This window comes from Nansenia antarctica (assembly GCF_963989245.1).
Source record: "Nansenia antarctica genome assembly, chromosome: 9".
NCBI classification, from domain to species: domain Eukaryota; kingdom Metazoa; phylum Chordata; class Actinopteri; order Argentiniformes; family Microstomatidae; genus Nansenia; species Nansenia antarctica.
The window spans coordinates 35329266-35354218 of NC_137679.1; the positions used below are offsets into that span (position 1 = coordinate 35329266).

The window sequence follows — 24953 nt, forward strand, 5'->3', positions numbered from 1 at the left end:
CTCTCCCCCCCCTCTCTCTCTCTCTCTCTCTCTAGCTCTCTCTCTCTCTAGCTCTCTCTCTAGCTCTCTCTCTCTCCCTCTCTCTCTCTCTCTCTCTAGCTCGCTCGCTCTCTCTCTCTCTCTCTCTCTCTCTCTCTCTCTCTCTCTCTCTCTCTCTCTCTCTCTCTCTCTCTCTCTCTCTCTCTCTCTCTCTCTCTGCCAGCCCCACCTGAAACGCGTGTTTAAATGCTCATCAGTAGCAGTATCCACAATGAATGAACAGGACATTACTTTTTTTTAAATGAAGAAAGAAAGACAAGAGAGTAGGCCATACCTATCCCCATTGTCTAACATATAACACAGAAACGATCAAAGCTTGATAAGTGATTGATCATTGCAATGCAGGCTACTAGCATTAGACTACATTATTCTGCATTAGTGCGTTTGAAGAACCTTTTGCTGTCAATTCGTGAGCTTAGAATTATAAGGTTCTATATCTCCGTTTAGGGTAGTTCAGAGATATTGAGCGTCAAAGTTGTTACATTCCATTATGTTTTGTGAGATGGAACCTTTGTATTTTATTAATTATTAACTCAAAAATGTCAACATTTTAAAAAATAACACCACACAGATATTAATAAACACCTAATGGATCAGATTATGTAAAAAACTCAATTTTGACAAAAATGGAGATAGAACCTTGTAATTCTAACGTCACGAATTCATTCTGAAGCGCGCAGTGACGTCCGATACACACGGCGGGCAGCAAAAAACAAAACAGCTAGGAGACAATGTCATTCTCTCACTCGTCACGTGTGCTGCCGTCCCTGAGACCGTTGTGAGTGTGAGGAGGACCGCCTGTCTGACTCAATAGTGAGTTATAATAAGACGGCGAATCACTGGATCCCGTGTGTGCCAGCGCGTCGAGAAAGCGCACACTTTTAATCCAGCGGTTGTTTGGATTGGGCAGCGGGGAGTGGAGGTTGCGTCAGGGAAAAACTGGATTGGTAGTTGAGAGTCAAACTTGTTGACTCACATTATTTGTGCAGCCTTGTTCTTTCTCACCAACCTCCGTCTCCACGCGGAGCTGTCCGTTGGCATCGGTGCTGAAACTAGATTTCCTACCATCCGCGGGAAGAGAGACGGAAGGTCGGAAGTTTAATATTTTGATGGTTTCACTGCACTTTATCGTTCAGTTGAAACAGTTGAACACTTTAAATCTATACATTTTGAGAAACATTTGCTGGATATCTTATATTATTCTGTTCTTAGCAGGAGCGCAATCAAGAGCGCATTGAAGCATCGACTTCTGACGCGGACAGTTAGTGGACTCAGAGAGGCAGCAGAGCGATGGCTTTCATGGTGAAACACATGGTAGGGGGCCAGCTGAAGAACCTGACCGGGGGTCTGGGAGAGGAGAAGCCAGAAGGGGAAGGAGGAGCGAAGACAGAAGCCGAGGCCAAAGGGATGACCCAGGAGGAATTCGAACAGTACCAACAACAGTGCGAGGAGGAAAAGTAAGATCAAATCAAGTTTATCTATCGATCGATTTTCTTTACTATATGCTGGGTCTTAAGAATGGAGGGGAGGCACTCCACAACTGATACATGTCTGTGTTAATCTGATAGATTAGAGTAAACAGGTTGAGCGCGTGCCTTAACGACCCCCCTGTGCGCCAGGCGGTATTTTACGCATCAGGGCATTCAGCGGCGTGCGCTCCCCACACAGCTGCCACACGCGCTAAGGGTGCTTTCCATTCGGTTCCGCTTATTATAGAGGACCGTTACTCATTTGAGTAATACGTAATACGGGTAGGCTAGGTGTAAATAATCTCATGAAGCTTCACGCACAATTATGGCGCACAACTCCTAACTACATTTCCTGTGCGCATTGTTTAGGCTACTTGATATCATCAAATCTAATAGTAGAACATAAAAGCTTTCAATTCATAGCTTATTCCTTTCAATGTAGCTAGAAATGTTTCGAGGTAGTAACCAGTGTTTTCGTTAGCCTACCATTTATTTGTTAAGTCACTGGTGATGTCCCATGCCCGTCTCCATGGAGCCTACGGCGCAACATGACGAGTGACAGTCTGTCACAAGGTTGTCCTCTGTCCCCGTCATCTGTGATCATTTCAAAGACTTTTCAAAGACTGCGACAAGGGCATATTACTCACGTGTGCTCATGGGTTTAAACAGATTGTAGACACAGTAATGGATCTGAAAATATATTCCCCAGACCACATCCTTGCAATAGAGGGTATGGGTCATATGTGTCACCGCCGTTACACCTGTACCAAATGTGTACGGATTGAGATTGGATTGGGTATGGTGGCCCTTATGGTCCATTCATATTACTGCTAAGGAATGACCCCAGCCTGAGGGCGTTCAGCCCCTGAACATCAGCCTTTTGCCACTGACACAAGAGGCGTCTGTGTCTGTGGTGTGTGTTTGTTTGTGTCTCTGTGTGTGTGTGTCTCCGTTGCACTGTTTCTCTGTGTGTGTCCGTATCGCTGTGTCTGCCTGTGTGCGTGTGTGTCTGCCTGTGTCTGTGTGTCTGTGTCTGTGTGTGTGTCTGTATCTCTGTGTCTCTCTCTGTATCTCTGTGTCTCTGTGTTTGCCTGTGTGTTTGTGTCTGCCTGTGTGTGTGTGTGTGTGTCCATGTGTCCATGTCCATGTCCGTGTCCGTGTCCGTGCGTTCCTGCATGTGTTTGATCCTCGTGCTGTTAATAGCATCAGCCCCCCTACAGTACCACTTTAACCTCAATTCCCCACCATCTCACAGCGCCCTTCAGGCCAAGTGAGTTATTATCATGTGGGTCTACCTCCATCATAGATCATCCAACTACAGCCCTACTGTAATATACGCTGGAAGGAGAGCTCACTTGGAATTGGCTGTTTTCGGGAACAGTGCAACTCTCCTGATGACACGCCAGGTCACGTGACGCCCTTGAGAGAAGTAGACGGAGGGAACGTCATCATCATCCCACGGCCATCCGCCGAGGAGCTCTCCCATTGGCTCTCACAGAGCGGCGGGGGGGGTCTTATGTGACGTTTGGGTGTTTTACATACGCATGTTAATGCATATGGGCTTATCCTGAATATCCTTGTATCAGTGGATATCGATTGATATCGATTGATATATCAATCAACCTCGTTCCGTTCCATGCATTACAATGAGCCCGTCCTCCGACGTCTACGTCCACCAGCCTCCCTTGCCTCGGATGTTTGATATGTGACCTTGTCATTGGGGTTGGCCTTGTCAAGGGGGCACCCTGCTGCATCTCAATTCTCTCCTCGCTTCCTTCTCGACACGCATACATTCTGAGGAGGAGACGGGGAGAGAGGTCACGATGAGGAACTAGATACACACACGGACAGCAAACTATTAGCATGCAGCCAGGGCAGTGTGTGTCATCTTCCCCACTGTTGACATGATCGCTCTAGTCATACAATCAGTGTCACCTCCGGTTAGGATCCGTCCGCTTTGGCATGTTGTGTCATTTTCATCATATCATGATTAGGGTCTCTTCATGTACTTGACAGTAATTACATTGAGTTGACATTCCCGTGCTGACATTAGGGCACAGTTTCGTAGATTTACTATAATTACTTAGATAATGTGACTCACAAAGTAAAGATGTGTAGTTAACATTATCGTTGGTGGTTTTATCTAAATAAAGGGCAAATCCAAAATCCTGTAGATTAGAAAGGGCCACAGGCCTCCAGGGTTTTAGAAGATGAACTGTCTCTTGTCTGCCCTCTGCTGGATTGCTTGTGCATCTCCCTTATATGTTGTACCTGCAGTACCGTATTGGGAAATCTATAGCCGTGTGTGTGTGTGTGTGTGTGTGTGTGTGTGTGTGTGTGTCTGTCTGTGTGCGTGTCTGTATACGTGTGTGTGTCTGTGTGCGTGTGCTTGCGTGTTTGTGTGTGTGTGTGTGTGTGTATGTGAGAGACCTAGGCCCTCTGTGCTGGCAGCTGCTGTGGTAAAAGTAGGTGAGTGGTAGTCAGTCAGCGCCACGTCCCAGAGGACTGAAATCCCTCGTTGGAGCAGTGGACCGGCATTAAGCTGCATCTGGGGTTCGCAGCAGAGCCTCTCCCTCCCTCCTCCCCCTCTCTCTCTCTCTCCCTCCCCCTCTCTCCCCCACTCCCTCCCCCTCTCCCCCACTCCCTCCCCCTCTCCCCCAAGGCATAGCTGCTGCTCATCATGCACCTTCTGTTGGCCTTGACTGATTCAGAGCTCTGAGAGAGCTCTCAAATCTGTTTAAGTAACACCCTCGTTAAAAAAGAGTGAATGTAGGTTGTGTTTTTTTAAGTGGAATACACTTAAGAAAACAAGTACAGTGGTCTCTATATTTTTCTATTGACTTTGGCCGTTGTAAATCTACACACCTGTGGCTGATTAGGATTCTATGAAGGACTGAGAGCAAGATGAAATCTGCATCGACGGGGTTTCAACATCTAAAGCATATCATCACATTGCTTAAATTCTTTCTAAGACTGTTTCTAATGCTAAGACTGTTTCAATTGCTGAGACTGTTTCTAATGCTGAGACTGTTTCTGATGCTGAGACTGTTTCAATTGCTGAAACTGTTTCAATTGCTAAGACTGTTTCTGATGCTGAGACTGTTTCTGATGCTGAGACTGTTTCTAATGCTGAGACTGTTTCTAATGCTGAGACTGTTTGTATTGCTGAGACTGTTTCTGATGCTGAGACTGTTTCTAATGCTGAGACTGTTTCTAATGCTGAGACTGTTTGTATTGCTGAGACTGTTTAGAATGCTAAGACAGTGATATCATCCACTCTATTTGTGGAGGTGGACAGTTGATTGAAAGAGGCGTTCGCTAAGAGGCCTGAACTTGGGGCTTTGAGATAATCCAACCAAACTCCAGTGTGTGCGTGCACGCCGTGTGTATGTGCATATGTGCGTGTGTGTGTGTGTGTGTGTGTTCAGACACGTTCTCCAGTACTTCCACTGTTATGACACCAACTTCTGTCTTTTTCCCCAAGGCAAGAACGAGACGCAAGTTTTGCCCAGAAGAAAGCAGAGCGAGCAACAGTTAGAAGTCACTTTCGGGACAAATACAGACTGCCAAAGGTACACTACGACACCCACACCTGACTCAGCATTTGTAAGACCAGCCTTTCTAAGCAATGACATTTCACTTATATGTTATGTGTCAAACCTACATTTTTCGGGGGTTCTTACACCAGGGAGGTAACAGAAATGTCTGTTCATTGTCTCGCCTTTTTGTTCCGGATTCTGAACCATCCCATTGCCCTCCCTCCCCTATTTCTCTGTACTTCTTGCCTCCACCCTCTCTGTGTGTCTGTGTGTGTGTGTCTGTGTCTGTGTCTCTGTGTGTGTGTGTGTGTGTGTGTGTGTGTGTGTGTCTGTCTGTCTGTCTGTCTGTCTGTCTGTGTCTGTGTCTGTGTCTGTGTCTGTGTGTGTGTCTGTGTGTGTGTCTCAGAACGAGCTGGATGAGACTCAGATCCAGCAGGCCGGGGATGACGTGGAGCTACCCACAGAGCTGGCCAAGATGATCGCAGAGGACAACCAGGAGGAGGAGTCCAAACAGTCAGTGCTGGGCCAGCTGACTAACATCCAGAATGTGGATATAGACCAGCTGAAAGACAAAGCTCAGGCCACGCTGGAAGACCTCAAACAGTCCGCTGAGAAGTGCAACGTCATGTAATTTGGAAAAGTGTATTCCTGCCTTCTCTCTCTTTTTCTCTTCATTCCTTACACACTCTCTTTCTCTTACACACTCCCTCTCTCCCTCTCTCTCTCTCTCTCTCTCACTCTCTGTACCTCTACATAATTGATGACATCATGATATAATGAGCTTTAAACTTCATGAGATATAACCTTGAGCAGCAGTGGATACGATTGCTGCCAATATACATACGACACACACACGCCCACACACACACACACTCACACACACACACACACTCACACTCACACTCACACACACACACACACACACACACACACACACACACAGTGAACACACTCACTACATCTTCCAGCTAAAGAATCAACCACTGCCTAAAGCTGTGGAAGGTACAGAGATAGTTTACATGCTTTATAGTCTTATGCCAAAGTTCAATCATTACGACCAACACCATTTAGACAACGGAATAAAAAAAATATATCATGTGTGACACGAAGTATAATAACTATATTTTTTAACCATAAGCATCAACGTTTCTGTTGTACCGCAGGTGTACATGTAAATGTATTTGCTGTTTGCCTGTTACTATGGTAACCTACAACAGGCCTTCATCCATGCTCCTTCCAGCCAAGCCAACATGTCTGACCTTTGACCTGTCCTCGTATTGCCCTCCGACCCCTGGCCCTCTACATCTCAGTGGTGCAGTTTTTTGTGTTGGTGGTTTGGTGTCATTTCGCAGCTATATGTCAAGTGCTGTCTTTGAAAAAACGTCATCCTTTGGCTGAAAGTGCGATATGGAGAGTGTTCAAGACCACACTATCCTATGAGTAATAAGTACTTTTAAAGGAAAGTTACAGGTGAAAACAGGAGTGGGGAGGATGTCATCCTCATTTGTATAACAGTAATATACACTTTTATTCAATACAGTGGTTCATGTCTTGTGATCTTGTACGGATAGTCCATTCGTGTATTCATTTTAAAGAGACAATGGTAGACCAGCATTTAGTAGCTCATGTATAGGATAGCTAGCTACTATGTGCTGCCTTGTTGGTTAAATGAAACAAGATAAACAAATGAGTAGTCTTAAAGAGCCTGCTCACCATATCTATATGAATCAGAGTATTTGACCAGCAATGAGACTTTCAGGCACCAAGAGCCTCTTTCAATCACCCTTTGGAAAAGAAATCGGGGTGATCGTGGCTTAATTATATTTCCCCCAAAAAGGCTGCTATGTTGTTTGTTTTTTCTTGTCTACTCGTTCATCATCATTTACGTCATCATTGTTGTTCAGCGCTGTATGGATTTAACTGATTCTGGACTGACAGTTGAAACTATAATAAACAGGTTTTTATGATATATGCCTCATGTTTCTGTTTGTTATCAGGGCAGGTCAATCCTTCGGAGAGGGAGGTTACTACTTACTACACTAAACACTAATGTGCAGCGGCTGGACACCAGGTGGAGACAGAAATAGCTACTGTATGTCACAAGAATGTCTGTTTAAAAAAAAAAAAAAATGACATCAAATGCAGAGTGGGATAGAGGTAGAGTTATAGGGCATACCTTTAACATTAGACTTGTTGCTCGCAAACCTTTTTGGTTTGTCACTTGTGCCATGGATCACTGTTTGTATACATGTTGCCTGTGAACTCCTTTCAAACTGAAATACGTCCCAATCAGCAAGCAATCATATCAGGGTTTATTATTATGATCATTATGATGATGTAACTCTAATTGCTCTGATTACATCAAATCATTATGATGTTTGGTTATAATTACAGCCCAAGAATGTTACGAATTGTAATTATGGCAATGATTATTATGATTGAGAAGAAGTCTTCTGTGGTGGGTCCTACAGCCATCTGGCACAATGGCACGGCAAACTGCAAAAGTGGGCACCGTTTTTCCAGGGGGGAGGCCTGAAACTGCTTTGTAAAAATGCTAGACAGCCCGGGTGTCTCTACGGGCTTTTCCATCGCTTTCCCCCCTTCCAAATCAAGTTAGTTACCATTTCAATAGCAGCGAAGCCTGAGCTATTGGTAGTTTTCAAGTGCGGTGTGAAAGGGGTGGGCTGTAAAATATATTGATGCTGAAACCCTGCTCTATTGATAGGCTTCAGGGCGTGAACAATCTTCAGCCTCGAAAGACACTGGGCCACTGCATGGCCAATCTGACACAATTGAGGTGAAACGGGCCAGAAAATACTATTCTCTTCCATTCTCTCCTATCAATCAGGGCTTAAAACTTCACCAGAATGAAGAGGGAGAGGGAGAGGGGAGCAGAGCGACAATTAGTAAGAACTTAAAGTGAAACCCCTCACAGTGCGACGGTTTGCATAGAGGTTTCCCCTCCTCTGTTTATGGCTAAAAAGGAACAGATTTGTTTTTCTGCACTTAAAAATCGGAGCAGTGGGTTGCAGATGTGCGCTTTGAGCAATGGAATGCGGTTCTGTTGGCTGTCCCGGGCCCCTCTCTACCTCCCCGTTACTTCGACGTGTTTTGTAATGGAAGGAGGAGGAGAGGGAGTCGGGGAGGGAGGACCACACAGGTCGCAGGAGTTTCATACATTTTATAAACATTTTATTTATCCTGTATGCTGTATATGACGTGCAAGATTGGCAAAAACTAACGTTGCTATAGAAATGAGTCCCACGGCTGACTCCTCAATGACGACCAATCGTTGACCGGGATTGTAAATGGGAGAGAGAGGGGGGGAGGAGGGGGGAGGAAAAACTTTCCTTTCTTTCTCAGCAGAAGGAGGGGGGTGTTGTGGGGAAATGCCTAACGAAGCGTGAAGCGTATCTGCGAGAGGGGGACAAAGGCACATAGCGGGAGGAAACGCGACAGAGAGGAGAGAGAAGCCGTGATGAATTCGACCAAAACAGTATGGATAACGGGACAAGGCGTAGAGGTAGATGAACGTTTTAACGCTCCGAAGTTGGACATATTATGAAAACAAGACAAGAGCAAAGAAGATGAGTTCGAGCCAACTCGCGACAAAGTCCAGGACGTGAACTGTGGATAAGAACGCGTCTCCCTGAGCTCTGGATAGAAGTTGGGACATGTGGTGGTATAATATCTATTATGTGTCCTTGTTCTTCACTGACATGACTTCCATGGAAATGTGACAGTTGTTTTTGCCGAGAAAAGTATTACCTACTTTGGAGCAGCTAACTTAGCAATGCAAAAGGATTGCAACACTGTGAAAACCTACTCATCCGTCCTCGAACGGACTGGATACATTCACCCTCTGTAACGGACTTCACCATTGATCCAAAACTGTCCAGCGGATTTTTTTAGGCTATACATTTAGTTGGTGGTTCATAAAGCCTTATTTCCAAATGTCTTTATTAGTTACCGCTAGCTTCAAACTCATGTTAGACTTCATGCCCTGCCCTAACTGGAGGAAAAGGTGCGCATCGCCGAACTAAAGCTGAATTCCTCCCAAGCATGAAAAGTTGCTGCAGCGCTCTGGCGCTTTTCTCGTGGGTGCTGGTGGCGCTGCTAGATGCCCATCTCATATGCTGGCAAGCCCTGCTCAAATGCCACGACGAGCCCGACTGCGAGCTCGCATACAGCCAGTATTTAGCCGCCTGCGAAGGGAACATCCGAGGGACCAGGAGGCAGTGCCCCAGTCACTGCATCAGCGCGTTGATCCGACTGAATCAGACCGTCAACGGGCCCGACCTGGAGACCTGCGACTGTGACCAGGACGTGGAGTGTCGGAACGCGAAGCGCTCCATCGAGCCGTGCCTCCCGCGGCGGCATCCCGGCGGCGCGGCGGGGATCGGGTGCACGGAGGCCCGCCAGCGCTGCGAGGAGGACGCCGGCTGCCACTCCTCTCTGACGGCCTACCTGTCCTACTGTGGGCAACTGTTCAACGGTAGGAAGTGTTCCTCCAGGTGCAAGACCACCATCCAGCAGATGCTCTTCATCCCCAGCGGCGCGCTGCTCAACCGGTGCGTGTGCGACGGGGTGGAGAGGCCCTTCTGCGAGGTGGTCAAGGAGAACATGAGCAAACTGTGCGCGATCGGGGACCACAGTGTGATCTCGGACCATGATACGGATGATGTCTATGAGGATGAAGACTATGATCCGAAAAGTGATAAAGAGGAGTATCCGGACCCGAGCTCGGCCTCTGGTTCCCTGCAGCTCTCCGGCTATGTGGCATTGTTGTACTACACTCTTGCAAGGATATTGTATTGAGTTGTGGTGACATGTGCTGCTGCTCTCAGACAGCTCACTGGTTTGGGACAGGGTCAAATCCTGAACACGTGGGTTTGGTGTAGCGGGAAGACTTGTTGCTTCTACAAATCTCTAGGCTACTGCAAATGGGAATTTGATTTTTTATTTTTTTATTTTTTGATATAGTCTTTGTGTTGATGCCATACACATATAGCTTCAATGTATTCAATATGTGAACTACCCATGGAATATTCAAGGTCTAAAGAAGACAACTCGTCAGCAAATGGAGTGTAACGGTCCTTTAAAGGGAGGAAACTTGACTCCTTTTTATGTGACATAATTCCTCATTGGGCATTACTCCCCTTGTGTTCCCCTTTCTGCCACTGTTTGTTTGGTTTCGTCTCAATGGTCTGTGGAGTGTGGCTTTATTAAGACTTAAGATAAACATTGGACCAGTCAAGTCTCTGTTTGCCTTCCTTTCTATTTGACGGGCCTCAGCATTGTTGTAGCTATCACACTTCAAATATTTGCGGGAACCGCCAAGAGGACAGACAAGGGTTTGGGATCAAGTAGTTAAATTAACTGAAGTGCCCCTCCAGCAGCCCCCCTATGACCCATCCCCCATTCTGGATTGTTTTATTGAAACTCTCCTGGCAATACCCCCACACCCTCCCCCCCCTCTCTCACCCTTTTGGAGACCCCCCCCCCCCCCCCTCCCCTCTTGATGGAGTAGTGCACAGTGCTAAAGACAGAAGTTAGCTAATGGACTGATCTCCACAACATGAATGTGATAGACATAGATGGACAAAAGAAGAAGACCCTTTGTTAATTGTCATGAAAAAGCTGGAATATATTAGTCAATTTACCTTGAGCTGCATTTCTTTAACTTGTTGATTAATATAATTGGTCATACTTTACATCAAGTTGCCACTGTGTAGTATCTTTGTAATGACACTAGTAACAACATTGTATTAACATGATGCCACAGAGTCAATGATCTATATACGGTATATAGATCAGCGCACATTGGTTCATTACTTACTTAATGGAGTTGAGTAGTTTGTTATTACAAAAGTGAACTAAGAACTATGTAATAACACAAGCTGCTCCACTGCTTATGCTAAATAACTAGTGACTATGTAACATGTGAATACAATCTTGTGACTACAGTGATTATTAATTACACCTTTACTACATAGGTATAGGGGGCAACTTTATGTGAATTGTTTCCATATAATTTATTATGAATTTCCGGACAGGAAACAGCTAAGCCTTTATTGAAAAGGGAAAGCATGTTGAAGTTCAATTATTATCATTCAAGTAAGCTACATGCTCATATCATGTGTTAATGTCCTTACAATATGTCACTTGAAGGTTTTTTCTCACTAATCTTTGTTTTGGTTCTGAATGTCAATGTCATTTTTGATTTGACCCTATCATCAGGTAGATGTCAGTATAGGGAACGTAATCATTATGTTGCTGTATGTTAAATTATGAAATTAGAAAATAAGGAATCTATATGTGTTACATTTATATGTTATATAATAAATGCAGTAAGCTAGTGTTGGAATCGGTTGTTGACTTAAGCCAATAATGTCCATTGTGATTGTGACTTTTCTGTTGATACTCCGCTACATGATCAAGCTGATGGCAGTAGCTCTCGAGCAATGTTGGAACAGCAAGAAAGAACAGACTTATATATGGGAATGAAAGTATGTAATTAAAGGATTATGAGTCAGTTGCCCAATTGTTTATTTGACATAAAGAAGGAATGTTTCCTCAGCTGAATTAAATAGACCTATAAAACAGGCTATTGTAACCATGTTGGAAAGTCACAGGCTATGTCTTGTGAAGTTTTGCCCAGCAGAGCTAAGGATCTGTAGACATTGGGTCTGTTTGAATCGTTCAGTTGGATCTGCATCTAGGAAGAAAAAGGCATGATTTAATTTCTCACAACATATTGTCTGGCCGTACTGTTCCAGAGTAGGCATATTGAAGTCTCTTCATTGTATTTGTTCAATTGTTTCTTCTGCCATTCTCATGAAACCAACACAATAGACACAGATTCTGTGGACAGAAAATGTCATCCTCAATCTAAACCAGTGTCTTCTGTGGCTCAGCCTATAATGTATCATTTTACTGGTGTGTACCTTTCATAATGCCAGAATTGTGTAATACTTTAGGGATTGAGCTGTGTGTAACTGAAACCCAGGAAGGAATTTTAAGTGTCTGACTGCACAATGCGTCTTATTTTGACTAGAAGGTCAGACTCAGCACTCTGAGACATTTGAGGTTTTAAGTTACTTTGCCTTTTACTTGGCGTAACCTCTGAGATAGCCAGGCAAATGACACCTAATTATTTGTATTAACATGGCGATTCATGCGTCACAGTTGGTATTTAAGATATCTTTGTGAGAATTGAAAGAAAGTGTTGTTGGTTATGAGTCCTATCATGCATGTACTACTCACACATACCCTGGCTAATGACCTTTTAAGTACTCTAATCTGAAGCACAAATAGCTACAGAGGCAGTATTTACCTACGTATTTACAGGTCATTAACAAACTGTAAAAGAAAGTTAGTCAGAGGAGAGGGGCACAACATAGAAAATGTGTGCTAAATGTCCTGTCAACCAGCCCTCGCCAACCACCACCAGAATACTGCTCTACAAGTATTCTTTTCTCAAAAATACATGTCATTCCTCACGGAGAGCCTTCCCGATGCTGTTCAGATGTTGTTCAGATGTTGTTGTAGAGTAGAGCCTCCCTCCGTCCAATCTGTTGAACTATCGCCATGCATCTTAAAGTCCTCCAACATAGTCACCCCCACCCCCACCATGAAATCCCCCACTCAGCTTCTGGGAACAAAATCAAAACAAACACAAGCAGGGGAACCTTGGGTGAGTGGGGGGCGGGAGAGGGGAGGGGAGGGTTTACAGAGGCAGCAGTGTGCTGGCGCCCATTTTCTAAATTATCTTTATTCAACGTTTCTCTGAAACAAACCCCTGCACCCCTCTCTCACCCCCCGAGAGAGGGGGTGACACAGGGATTTAGGAGGCTAGTTTTGTCTTCCCTCTGTACAATGTTCCATTCATGATAGCAGTCTAACCATGCTGAATGGTTAGTTGGTGAGTGTGTGTGTGTGTGCATGTTTCAGGGGGGGGGGGGGGGGGGGGGGTATAGGGAGTTGAGGGCTCCTAGTTCCTCAAGGATTAGCCTAGCCCCCCCACCCACACAACCCCTTTTATAACTTCAGTTGATGTCAATACGGCTCCACTGCCGTTCCATTAACAGTATCAACAGGGCCTGCGAGGAGGCCAGAAGAGTGGGGTGAGGATACAAGTGCTCTCGGTGGAGCTGCAGTGCAACGGAGGCCAATTAAAACCACAATGCCAAAGGCTGCGGTTGGTTGGCGAGGAGGTCCGGGCGGGGGTGGGTAAAAGGCATAGCAGTGGTATTATTATTAATATTTGGAATTCTCTGTCTGGTAACGCTCCATCTCTTTCTGAAGCTCCTGACTGTGGTCTCCCTGTACTGGGTTAATGATATGACAGATCCCCCCTGCCTGCCTCCCTCTTTCTTTCTCTCTTTACGTTGTGGAAATGGGCCAGCTGTTTCCCCCCCTATAAGAAGCAAGCAAATGGTGACTGTGGCCAGGAACGGGGGAGGGGAGGGAGAGCATGGATCCACCAACAGTGACGGATAAATCTTTCCATTCCCAAGTGTCTGCTTAATGTCGAAACTCAAAGAATTACAGAGCGGTGGGTAGACACGGTAGACGGCAACTTTATTTTCTTTTGGGTCAGCCATTTAAGAAATAATTTATTAAATCATATCCATATAAAACATTCAGACAAAACAATACATTGTTGTGAGTACTCAATTTCAGCAGACATTTCTTTGCCATACCTCAAACAGGGTGTTTCCTAGGTAACCGTTCCCTCATTTGATGATCAATAAATACTGTACGTTCCCTTGAAGTAGATTCATGCACGTGACTCAGTTCATTCACAGTCTCGCTGAAAACAAGCGGGAAAAGACCCACAACAGCACAGAGTGTGAAGCTGCCACCAAACGTCCAGCCCTTTGGCAGTTCACTAACGCTGTAAACAAGCCCAGTTATGAGACCGTCGCTTCACAGTTGCTTTTACCCAGCGCTGCGTCAAGTTGCCAACCCAAAGCAAATGCAAGTCTAGAGTAAATAAGGCAGAGGCCGCACCTCTCTAGTTCTACCCTCACAGTGGTGGAGACTGCTCCATCAGTGGTGAGGCTGTGGTCAGGCCACAGCAAAGGGAGAGAGTGTGTGTGTATGTGTGTTTGTGTGTGTCTGCGTATGTGTGTGTGTGTGTTTGAGGACAAACACCACAGAAAAGCTTTAGCAAATATTCGGGATTTATCTAGATAGCTCTGTTCCTACGGCCATTTGAGGTTGACATCTATTTTGCAACTATTAAGTATTTAAGAGATGCAAGAAGCTCTCATTATTACCCTCATTCTTCCTGCAGCAGACATGACAACATGGTAGAGTACTAGTTTAACATAACAGTACAGTATTAGCATACAAGCGGTCCAGGCCTTTCCATATGAATGGTTTGGCAGGAGGGCTTTGAGTGACACTACAGTACATTGTGTAGGGTGGTGGTGGTGAGAGGGGGACGCTGACTGCAGTTGAGGTCCAGACAAGGCAGCAGTAGGGTGGGTTGACTCAGAGCGACGCCAGGGTCTCCTCCGAGGCTTGATGAGAGTTCCTGACCCTGACCGGCAGGGACTGGAGGTAGGGGGTCTTGGCTAATCACATGACCCTCCCTCCTCTGGTTCCCATGGTGAGGACCTACAGATCACTGCACACAGCATGCTGGGGAGGTGAAGGAGGAGAGTAAAGTGGTGGTGGTGGTGGAGGAGGAAGAGGAAGAATGGGAGAATAAGAAGGCGGTGGAGGAGGAAAAGTAGGAGGAGTAGGAGGAGGAGAAGGAGGAGAAACACCGACAGATGTGTTAAGAGTCTCAAAGATCAACCAGACAAGGCTTAACTCATAATTTCTGCCTTATACTCAGATTAGCCCAGACAGCATTAAGTCCGACGACTCCATGAGACTTCACTGTTTTGTTTGCAGTTGGAGTGGAGTTAGTTTAAGGTCACCAGACAGTTTCTGGGTGTTTCTATGACCTCCCCGCTGCACTTGGAGAGTAGCCAAGTTAGCCAACGAGACATGGCCGCGGGTTAGTGCCTTGAAATAACAGCAACATTAGGAGGCATGTTGATGAAACCTGAGCCCCATTCCCAATTCGTTGAAGCCTTTTAGTCCCATTATTCCTCAGGAATCTCCAACTGAAAACAGGATATTGGCTGGCTTATGTATACATATCGACTATCTACCATCTCAGCTATACTCTCAGTACATCCGGGGGGGTTGGGTTGGGTTGGGTTGGGTGGGGGGGTTCTTCTTGGTTAGAACCAAGTCTAACTTTCACAAGGTGGATTTTATTGGAGGGCCGAGGGCCCGAGGATCGAGCTGCGCTGAGATGAAATCAAAGAACCAGACGGTCCCGCGGGTGGGCAGTACGGTCAGAGAAAGGCTCCGGTTTTACTAGTGGAAAAAAACTCCACCGAAGGGAAATGCCTTTACGGCTTCGGGCGTCCATTTCTCACTTAACCCCTCGTATATCCACTGATATATGGTTGCGAGCCTCCAAAGCCATTCTGTATCACAACCCATCAGGGGGGAGTTAGGCAGAAAGCTTTGTGTGGCTAAAATAGCTTCAATAACTTTATCCGTTACGAAAAATCCAGGCCCAGTCTTCTCTTAGACCAGCAGTTTTTCGTTTAACAAATTTTCGTTATTTCACGCACCCAAGATTGATCTGCAAACGTTGATTTTTACAATTGTTACGCTCTAGGCTTTGTGGCTGGTTTGTCAGCATAAATTAAGTACTATTTATGCGACGAAGCTGTCTGGAAATTGACTCCAGATCTGTTGTATGTTCAGGCTTCACTGCACAGAACAGGGGGGGGAAATCGGAGGACGGGCTCTTTGTAATTCATGTAATGGAATGAGGAATGGTATCAAAAACACGTGTTTGATACCGTTCTTCATTTCATACCATGCATTAGAATGAGCCTCTCCTCCGACCTCTCCCTCCACCAGCCTCCACTGGGGAGATGGGATACTCACTTCTCACAGACTCGGAGAGGGGCTCTCTGTCCAGTGACACATCTCTCTGGGTCTCCTGCATCTGAAACACACACACAGAAGTTCATATTAATACAAAGTCATTGGCAGAAATGTGGTTCATATTTTTTCCCCCAATATATTCATGCCAAGTCATGATAAAGCTACACTTACCTTGATATTCTCTTTGAGGTATTCAGCCCTGGTCATAAGGCTTTTGATCTAGACAGGGAGAGATGGATGAGTATGCATCCTATGCACTTGACATTCAGACTCCCTTCACAACTACATCTTATGGGCCATAACGAGGGGTAGACCAAGGTTGATGGCTCCCTATAATGCATCTGTTCAAAAGATAAATCTGTTGTGTTGAAGTCATAATTGTGACCGGGTCCCCGGGACCAAGGTTGTTCCTTGGTCCAGACTTGAACCTTTTATAATCACATCACCCTCAACAGCCAAGGCTGTAATACTCTCAAATTACCCATAATAACACTACAGTTATAATGAAAATATATTAACCTACCAGCTAGATCAAGGCATGGTGCTTTCGTATGATAAAGCAGGCTATTGAACTGGAATTACAGCCCAGAGTTGGCTAAGAAAGTTGGAGCTGTGCTCAAGAAGCCGAGATGAAGACAACACACATGGAGACCAGTCCTCGCTAGCAGTCGCCTCTCTCAGCTTCTCACACGCACACATGCTTTCGATCTGCAGTCCTCCCCAGTACAGCGTTAGATTATTACAACCGCATCTGAATTTACTTAAGCCCAGCGCCCATAAAACTTCAAAAAGGGAAGGGCTCGGAGGCCCGCGTACATATTTCTCTCAGGTTTTGTTGTTGAAACATTGTTGTGTATATTTGGCACAATTGTATGCGGAACCAAATGTACAAAAACGGAGAGAAAAAAAAGAAAGGGTATATTGACGCAAGACTTTGGTGTGGGTTTAACAAAGTAATTGTTGCTTGGACAGTGCATTTAAAGCTGAGACCCAACACTCTCACCATTCAAAAAGTATAAATCTTTTAAGCAATTCTAGTTTTTTTTTTAAACGTGACGTTTCCGTTGACCATAACCTACATCAAGCCAATGTCCTGGACCGGCTTCACTATTTCATCTGGGCATTGCCAGTGGAAGGGTCCATATTCTACAGTATATAATAGGATAGTGATGTATGTGTCCCTAACTGCAGTGTCACTGATATATTATGTTATTAGCCCTACTCAGGGACGCATTCCCGTATGACTACCAGTGTGTGGCCCCTGGCTGTTGTGTGTGAGATATAGCACTGCTTGTGTAGTGCCAGAGATCTGTGTGCCCGTGGGCTCAGTGTGGAGGTGATCTATCTCCTCGACCCCCTCCCCCCCTCCACACACCCCACACACCCTCCACATACCCCACACACTCTCCCACCCCCCTCACCCCCTCCCCTCTTCACCCCCCTCACCCCCTCAGCCCCCTCACCCCCTCCCCTCTTCACCCCCTCCTCACCTCTCCATGGAGAAGTTCTCTTCTGCGGCCCTGGGCCTCGGCTGCCAGTCACACACACAGAGGGGGGAGGGGAGAGGAAGAAGAGAGGGAGGGAGGGAGGGAGGGAGGATAGAGAGAAAACAGAGAGAGAGAGAGAGAGAGAGAGAGAGAGAGAGAGAGAGAGAAATGGATCACTTCTCTCCCAATCATCATGTTTGCACAAGAGAAGTAATTCACAGAGCCAGTTTGGGGTTTGATAGGCCGCCGAACCCTGAAAACTGGAGCAGACTTTTCCCAATTAGTCAGCATGAGGAGGCGGCTCAGGCAGCAAGGCATGCTGGGAACATAAGCAACAAAAGGCCACCACAGCCAGACAAAAGGACAATGTTTTTCTCCCTAGAACCCCTCCCGCGACTGTACCACAGCCCCCCCCCGCCCCCCCGACCCGCCTGGACACAAATTCAAGTAGTCCTTCTATTAGTGAGAGATAATAGTTTTCATTTGTTTCCAGTGTGTAATAACATTGAGAAATGAACTGTGTGCCTCTCGATAGAAACCAGATGGGCAGAGCTCTCTCTATACCACACACAGGGCGCTGGCACCGGGACTCATCCACAGACTCAAAGCCACATCTGGCTCCCGCCTCCCTCTCCCCCCCCCCACCGCCTCCCCCATTAGGGAGCATCATCCTAGATGAGCTCACAGGGATCCAGGGCTAATAGACGCCAGGCCACAGTGGAGAGGAGCCTCTCCACAGACACACAGACGCAGGCAGTCAGGGGAGACCATTACAGCCACCGCCACAGCCACCATCTCTAGTACCAATGAAACCCAGAGCTGGGGAAATACACATACAGACACACAGACGCACACACACACACACACAGACGCACACACACACACACACACACACACACACACACACACACACACACACACACACACACACACACACACACACACACACACACACACACACACACACACACACACACACACACACACACACACACACACACACACACACACACACACACACACACACACACACACACACACACACACACACACACACACACACACACACACACACACACACACACACACACAGTCTCTCTCTCCCTGCTAAGGCGCTAGAGTCTGATGTAATGTCCTCTGAATGTTGCTGGGGTTTCAATTACCATCCGCCCCCCCCGTGGCAGTAGGAGTGAGTTGGCAGATCACACCTGTGTTTATAAAAGTGCTAACAGGGCATAGACATAACTGAAGGAATGTTTTTTTTCTTCTGTTCGTCAGAGAAATAGTCCAACACATCTCTGGGACTGTCAGAGGAGGCCTTACCTGCCAGGGCTAGCAGTAGCTCTCCTAGGCTCTGTTGGTAGAGGTCCAGTGTGTCAGAGTCCTCCATCCCACTCTCCTCCTGCAGTGGAAGAAATGGACCTATCACTAAGCCACGCCCCCTTTGAAAACTCAGACAAACAAACAACGCTTCACTGACAGACAGTGACTGACTGACCAACCGACCGTGACTGAATGAGATTCAATGACTTACAATGGCGGGAGTTGGCAAATTTCTGATTTCTGATTTACCACAGCAAGTAATAGACATGTTTTTTAAAGATTCTGCCTGTAGTGACTTTTGCTGTGATATGATTGGACAATTTCTATTTTGGGGCGTGGCTTAGCGATAGGTCCATTATAGCATGGTGTAAGGAAGAAGGGAAGAGGGATCACAATAATAATAATCATAATCATAATCATAACAACAACAACACTAACTACCAGTAGAAGCCTTTTTTTCTAAGTGTGTAGTAGCTCCACACACAAGAGACACACACTTGTTACACACACTACTGGTTAATGAGCGTAACGCTCTCCCAGCTCTGTATAGGTTGAAAAGTTATATCTGTCATGTAAAACCAGAGTCCATACAGACATAAAGTGGTGGAGTTTCTAAAAGCACTCTAAAATAGATTGGAGATTACTTATTGAGTCTGGAAAAAGAGAGACGGCAGCCACCATTACTGTTTCAAGCCCAGTCTTCCCAGTTTGACAAACAACAACCTATGGTGGTCACACCACCATCCAATACTGAGTATATGAGGGGTATGTATCTCATCACAGTGCACTTTCTAGACGCAAACAACAGATATCTGTGAAAACCAGACAATAAATAAATAAATCATCTCATCTAATCTAATCGAATCTAATCCAACCCAACCCTGTCCACCCACATTGCCCAGTTCCCCCATCTTGCCTTGAGGACGGCAGCGGAGGCCAACTCCAGGGCAGCCAGCAGGCGTGGTTGGTCACGGGACATCTCTGTGAAGGAGTGGAGAGACAGTATTGGACTACGATGACTTAGAACATACGTTACATTACATTACATGACACAACGTGACACAATAGGATATCATAAAACATGTACAACATATGTTATATAATATATGACACATAACACCATTTCTAGTCTCTATTGCCAGGTGATTCAGTATGGTACTGAAGGGTGGATGAAGAAATGGGGTAGGACTGGGCTTACTAAAAGAAATGGACTGGAATGAGGAATGGTATCAGACACGTGTTTGACGCGTGTTCGATGCCGTTCCTCGTTCCAGGGTTCCTACAAGTTGCAACAAGTCAAATTTAAGACCTTTTTAGACCTTTTATAGACCTCCTTGAATAGGCACCATATGATAGCTTTTTGTCATCCTCAAGGTGATGAAATTAGGGATTTCACTGCCATACAGACAAAATCGGAAGCGAATTGGCATTTTTGGGGTTCCAGCTTGATTCATTTCCGCGTAAATAATCGGACTGATTTCCTTGCAGGATCTCATTTTTAAGACCTAGCACCTCATTTTTAGACCGAATAACTGACATTTGGGACCTTTTTAGGCCTTATAAATTGGACTGCTGGATTTGAGACTTTAAGGAAACCCTGTACTTAGGCATGATTGGAGGATGGATGGGACAGCGTGGTGACGTTACCTCTCAGGACGTCCCTGGTGGACTGGGCCTGCTCAAAGCTGAGGCGGTGGTCCGACGCCACCAAGGCCTTCAGCTCCTCCGCTCTGGACACGTACTGACTGACCTGCAGGGGGTTTCACTCACAGTGAGTGCATGCCGTGTTACGTCACCCTTCACATATGTTGTTCATTCATACCATATGTCATGAATAATTCATTTCATTTCCTATTCGCTCACATCTCGTCAGTCGAGCCTTTGGTGTGTGGGTGTGTGTTTGTGTGGAAAAAACAGCCAATTGTGAATGAATAAAACATTTTCCGAAAGTTTCCAAAACAGGGCGGTCAGTGTTGTCTCCGCCGTACCTTTTGCCTGAGCACGTCTTTGCGCTGCCGGTCCGTTTCGTCTGAAGAGAGAGAAAGCATGCGTGTTTTTTTGGGGTTTGTTTTTTTGACATTCAATGAGCAATGTATTTCTACTTCTGTTTTGACTGTAATAGGAATGAAGGCATAAGGCACATTAGGCCCGCTGAGGAGAGGTTGGCCGAGGTGAGCGGTTCCTACAGTGAATGGCTGGGACAAAGTGCTCCAGTGAGCTGCAATAGAGGGAGAGAGCAGCCGAGCGCTCCCCCTCCTGGTCCCTCTGAACCGCCCGCACGACCAGCGCCTTCTGCAAGAGGAGAACGGGGAGTCATGCCAACACATCCACAGTATGTTCACAGCTCTTTCTTCACACACATAACCCACCGTAACCCACACACACACACACACACACACACACACACACACACACACACACACACACTTGTCTTGAGTCAAAATAGTACTATGTATCACGTTTTCTCACTGGAGTGCCAGATGGGCAGGGCATGCACTTTTGGGACTATCCCATCGGTTCCATTGTGCCAGACACACTCAATCAAGCACATGTGAAATTATTTCAGATACTATTTGAACCCAGGTCTGTGACGCACACATGTCTCTTCCTCATTAGAGCATGTGATGAAAAACATATGTCTTTGCAAGCCAAGCACACAATTATAGTATCATCTCATCTAATCTCTGCCTCCCTCCCTCTCTCTCTCTCTCTCTCTCTCTCTCTTTCTCCTTCCCTCCCCATCCTCTCAATACCTTCCCTCCCTCCCTCCCCATCCTCTCACCGCCCTCCCATCCTCTCACCGCCCGCCCTCCCTCCCTCCCTCCTTCCCTCCCTCCCCATCCTCTCACCGCTCTCCCCAGGCTGTCTGAAGTGGGCATGTGCTCCATGTCCACAAAGGGGTGAGAGAAGAACTGGGTGAAGGTGAGGCGAGTGTCAGGGTCTCTCTCCAGCAGCCGCAGCAGCAGATCCCTGCAGTCCCTGGACACCCTGGCACCTGCGGGCAGCTAACACACACACACACACACATACATACACACACACACACACACACACAACCCACACGCCGCAACACACACACGCAACCCACACACACACGCAACACACGCAACACACACACGCAACCCACGCACACACACACACACACACACACACACACACACAGTTATCGTGGACCTCTATCTAAACCAGACCAGTATGTGCTAATCCACTCCAGGCAGTGTCAGCCCCACTTGCAAGAGCAGCTACTCTATAGTGTTACTGAACAAGTGAGAGCATTAGAATCGATCATTATCGATCAATATTGCTTGTAGATATGACATTGTCATTGGAATGCCCTAGCCTAAATTCTATCCTAAACGTATTCTCTTAGACGGTGTGAATCTTACCTCGATAGGCTTGTCACTGCGGATCTTCTCCTCCAGTTCGGAGTAGGATCTAGAAGCAAATGGTGCGCGGCCAAACAGCGCCTCTATAGAGGAAACAAACGATACAAAAGTGATTCTATTTTTCATGTTGTGACAAAACTGTATTTTAAAAAGGGCTATATTGATTGATAATGTAAGAGGCAGTGGAAAGGTAGTGTACAGTGTTTAGAACATGACCAATTCCACGACGCACATCCCCTTGCCATTTAGAACACAAATGGAGTTAACAACAACCGTGTTTGATGCAAGCCTGGAGTCTTGTCGCCTCTCCTACCATAGAGAATGACCCCCACAGACCAGAGGTCGACCCGGGAGTCATACTGCCGTCGACACACCATCTCTGGGGCCATGTAGAGGGGGGAGCCCCTCAGGGCACTCTGCTCATCCCAGGGAGACATGTACTGGGCAAAGCCAAAATCTAAACACAATAACAACAATAACATAGGACCACAATGTGTTCAATAACACCATGATACACTCAATACAACTAGCAGCACGTCTCACATGTGATGTGAGATGACGTATTTGAGCTAATAGGGTCCATGTTAGGGTCCATAATAGGGTCCATGTTAGGGTCCATAATAGGGTCCATGTGTCAATAGCATCACTTTTTTTTTTTAACACTGAACAAATATCGCAGTTGGTGCAAAGGACATCAATAACAGCAGCACACAAACTCTGCTATAACATCACAGCTATGGCATCTAGCACGTTTAATATCACAGACACATGCAAATGAGTTGTCGAACTGAATCACCTTCATATGGATAGGAATGTGGGCATAGATGAGCTCACAATGCGAGCAGACGTCAGTGTACCTGCTAGTTTGAGGACAGAGCCACTCAGTAGAATGTTCTGGGGTTTCAGATCCAGATGGGAGATGTTATGGTCGTGTAGGAACTGAAGAGCACAGGCTGTTTTCAGACATGCGAGACGAGAGAGAGAGAGATGGAGAGAGGGATGGAGAGAGAAAGACAGAGGATTGGTAAACAATGTTTAGCATGTGCACACGCAAGCCATGTGTAACACCAATGAATCAAGCAATAGTGCTCTGCTCTGACAAATTAGACCCAAAGCATCACTGGGATTAGCCCCATCAGCTCCCATCGTACCTAGCTTACTACGTCTCATAAGGTGAACACAGTCAGCTGAGTTAGATGAGAACTGGTGGGGTTAAACTCGGGTCTCATCATGTGATTCACCTATTTGCTGCAGGAAGCGTCGGACCACCCTCTCAGGTAACAAACGGCGACTGCGGATGAAGCGGGAGAGGTCTCCGCCCGAGCACCACTCCAGAATGAGATAGATGTTCTCGCTGTCCCACTGACCGAGCGGAAAGAAGGGAAAGACAATACTTAATTTACTCAGATAAGAAATATATAACGTTCATATTACGAAACATACAGGGCTAACGATGACACACTGGTGAAACGTTAGGACAAAGTGGTCGACCTGGAAGTCCTTCAGTTGCACAATGTGAGGATGACGGACAGTCTTCAGGATCTCGATCTCTGTGAGCAGGTTCTCCATAGACGCCTTGTTCAGACTCTTCTTCCCAACGACTTTCACTGCCACCACTTCACGATTGTCACCCTGCAAATACACACACACACACACACACACACACACACACACACACACGTGTACTGTAGGACAACTCCCATTATCGATGGGACAACGACTTACATATCGTGAGCTTAGAGTTATAAGGTTCTATCTCCGTTTAGGGTAGTTCAGAGATATTGAGCGTCAAATGTTTTACATGCCATTATGTTTTGTGAGATGGAACCTTTGTATTTTATGAATTACTAACTCAAAAATTTCAACATTTTAAAAATAACACCACACAGATATTAATAAACACCTAATGGATCAGATTATGTAAAAAACTCAACTTTGACAAAAATGGAGATAGAACCTTATAATTCTAACGTCACAATATACTAGTCTAAGGACAGAATGAGTAGGGGCTTCTGCTGAGGCCCATGTAGCATTAGGTGTGCGTCTGTCTGCTGAATGACTGGGCTACCTTCCTGTAGGCTTTGTAGACTGTCGCATAGGTGCCGCTGCCCAGCCGCTCAGTGAGGATGAAGTCGGCGAGTCTCGGTGGGGCGAAGCTGCTCGATGCCATGATGATGACAGTCGCATCCAAATCGCTGTATGGGACCTTGGGACCTCTTCACTGCTGTATGGGACCTCTTCACAGCTGCAAGTGAACACATATGTTTCCTCTCATTCAATCAGAAAGTGAAAGCTGTGCTTGCAATTGCTAAGCTTGCAAAGAGAGCTAGAGACAGTTGAGTTGCTGACTATCTGCAGTTAAAAAGGTACATTTGCATTCCATTTAGCTAAATCCGCACAACCTTTTGTCTCTTCTTCAATATCTCTCAGAAACATTTCGCTGTGTTCCTGCAGAAGTGACATTACCTTCATTCGCGTATCAACAACCGGTCGCAGAACGATTGTTTACATTTCCAGCCGCGGGTCAACGTCAGCGTGCTGGATGTCTGTCTGTGGCTGCGTTCGTCAATTCGCTTTGAGAGCGCCGGAGCGCTCACTGGGTCCGACGTCATAGAGCGACCGAGTCGTTTGATTGAACGAGAGACATTCCACGAGTGCTGGTCAGATTAACAGAGCGAATTTACGAACGCACCCTATTGTCAGCTGACGAACTACGTCGGCCACCCCCCCAGAGAATGCCAA

General features: G+C 46.2%; 3 protein-coding genes across 4 annotated transcripts; 2 read left to right on the forward strand and 1 right to left on the reverse strand.

Annotated features, from left to right (window-relative positions):
- Window positions 1-1329: 1329 nt before the first annotated feature.
- cplx3b (complexin 3b) lies at window positions 1330-5678 on the forward strand (the record flags this gene model as incomplete). The annotated part of the gene is made up of 3 exons (XM_080539301.1): window positions 1330-1496; window positions 4993-5080; window positions 5454-5678. The coding sequence occupies 3 exons, from the start codon at window positions 1330-1332 to the stop codon at window positions 5676-5678; spliced, it is 480 nt and encodes a 159-aa protein (XP_080395427.1).
- A 2780-nt stretch (window positions 5679-8458) lies between these two features.
- LOC308164812 (growth arrest-specific protein 1) lies at window positions 8459-11608 on the forward strand. Its single transcript, XM_080538852.1, has one exon. The coding sequence runs from the start codon at window positions 9110-9112 to the stop codon at window positions 9863-9865; it is 756 nt and encodes a 251-aa protein (XP_080394978.1). The 5' UTR covers window positions 8459-9109; the 3' UTR covers window positions 9866-11608.
- A 2004-nt stretch (window positions 11609-13612) lies between these two features.
- Window positions 13613-24760, reverse strand: ulk3 (unc-51 like kinase 3). Of its 2 annotated transcripts, XM_080538824.1 has the most exons (17): window positions 24678-24760; window positions 24280-24456; window positions 23703-23843; window positions 23453-23573; window positions 23069-23164; window positions 22525-22668; window positions 22212-22294; window positions 21675-21830; window positions 21012-21117; window positions 20814-20854; window positions 20473-20575; window positions 19742-19806; window positions 18826-18904; window positions 17506-17546; window positions 16187-16234; window positions 16016-16076; window positions 13613-14698 (listed from the first exon to the last, which is right to left on the reverse strand). In XM_080538824.1, the coding sequence occupies exons 2-17, from the start codon at window positions 24379-24381 to the stop codon at window positions 14682-14684; spliced, it is 1404 nt and encodes a 467-aa protein (XP_080394950.1). In that variant the 5' UTR covers window positions 24382-24456; window positions 24678-24760; the 3' UTR covers window positions 13613-14681. The 2 variants fall into 2 exon arrangements, with proteins under 2 accessions (XP_080394950.1, XP_080394951.1); XM_080538825.1 differs by lacking the exon at window positions 24678-24760 and having other exon boundaries at window positions 24280-24631.
- Window positions 24761-24953: the final 193 nt, after the last annotated feature.

What these genes read in the sequence shown, in the direction of transcription:
- LOC308164812 (XM_080538852.1), top strand. Translation starts at nt 9,110, where the DNA reads ATGAAAAGTTGCTGCAGCGCTCTGGCGCTTTTCTCGTGGGTGCTGGTG.
- ulk3 (XM_080538824.1), bottom strand. Translation starts at nt 24,381, where the DNA reads ATGGCATCGAGCAGCTTCGCCCCACCGAGACTCGCCGACTTCATCCTC. An exon ending in TGCAACTGAAGGACTTCCAG is followed by an intron (nt 23,574 to 23,702) that starts GTCGACCACTTT and finishes CCGCTCGGTCAG; the next exon opens with TGGGACAGCGAGAACATCTA. An exon ending in CACCAGGGACGTCCTGAGAG is followed by an intron (nt 19,807 to 20,472) that starts GTAACGTCACCA and finishes ACTCCTTCACAG; the next exon opens with AGATGTCCCGTGACCAACCA.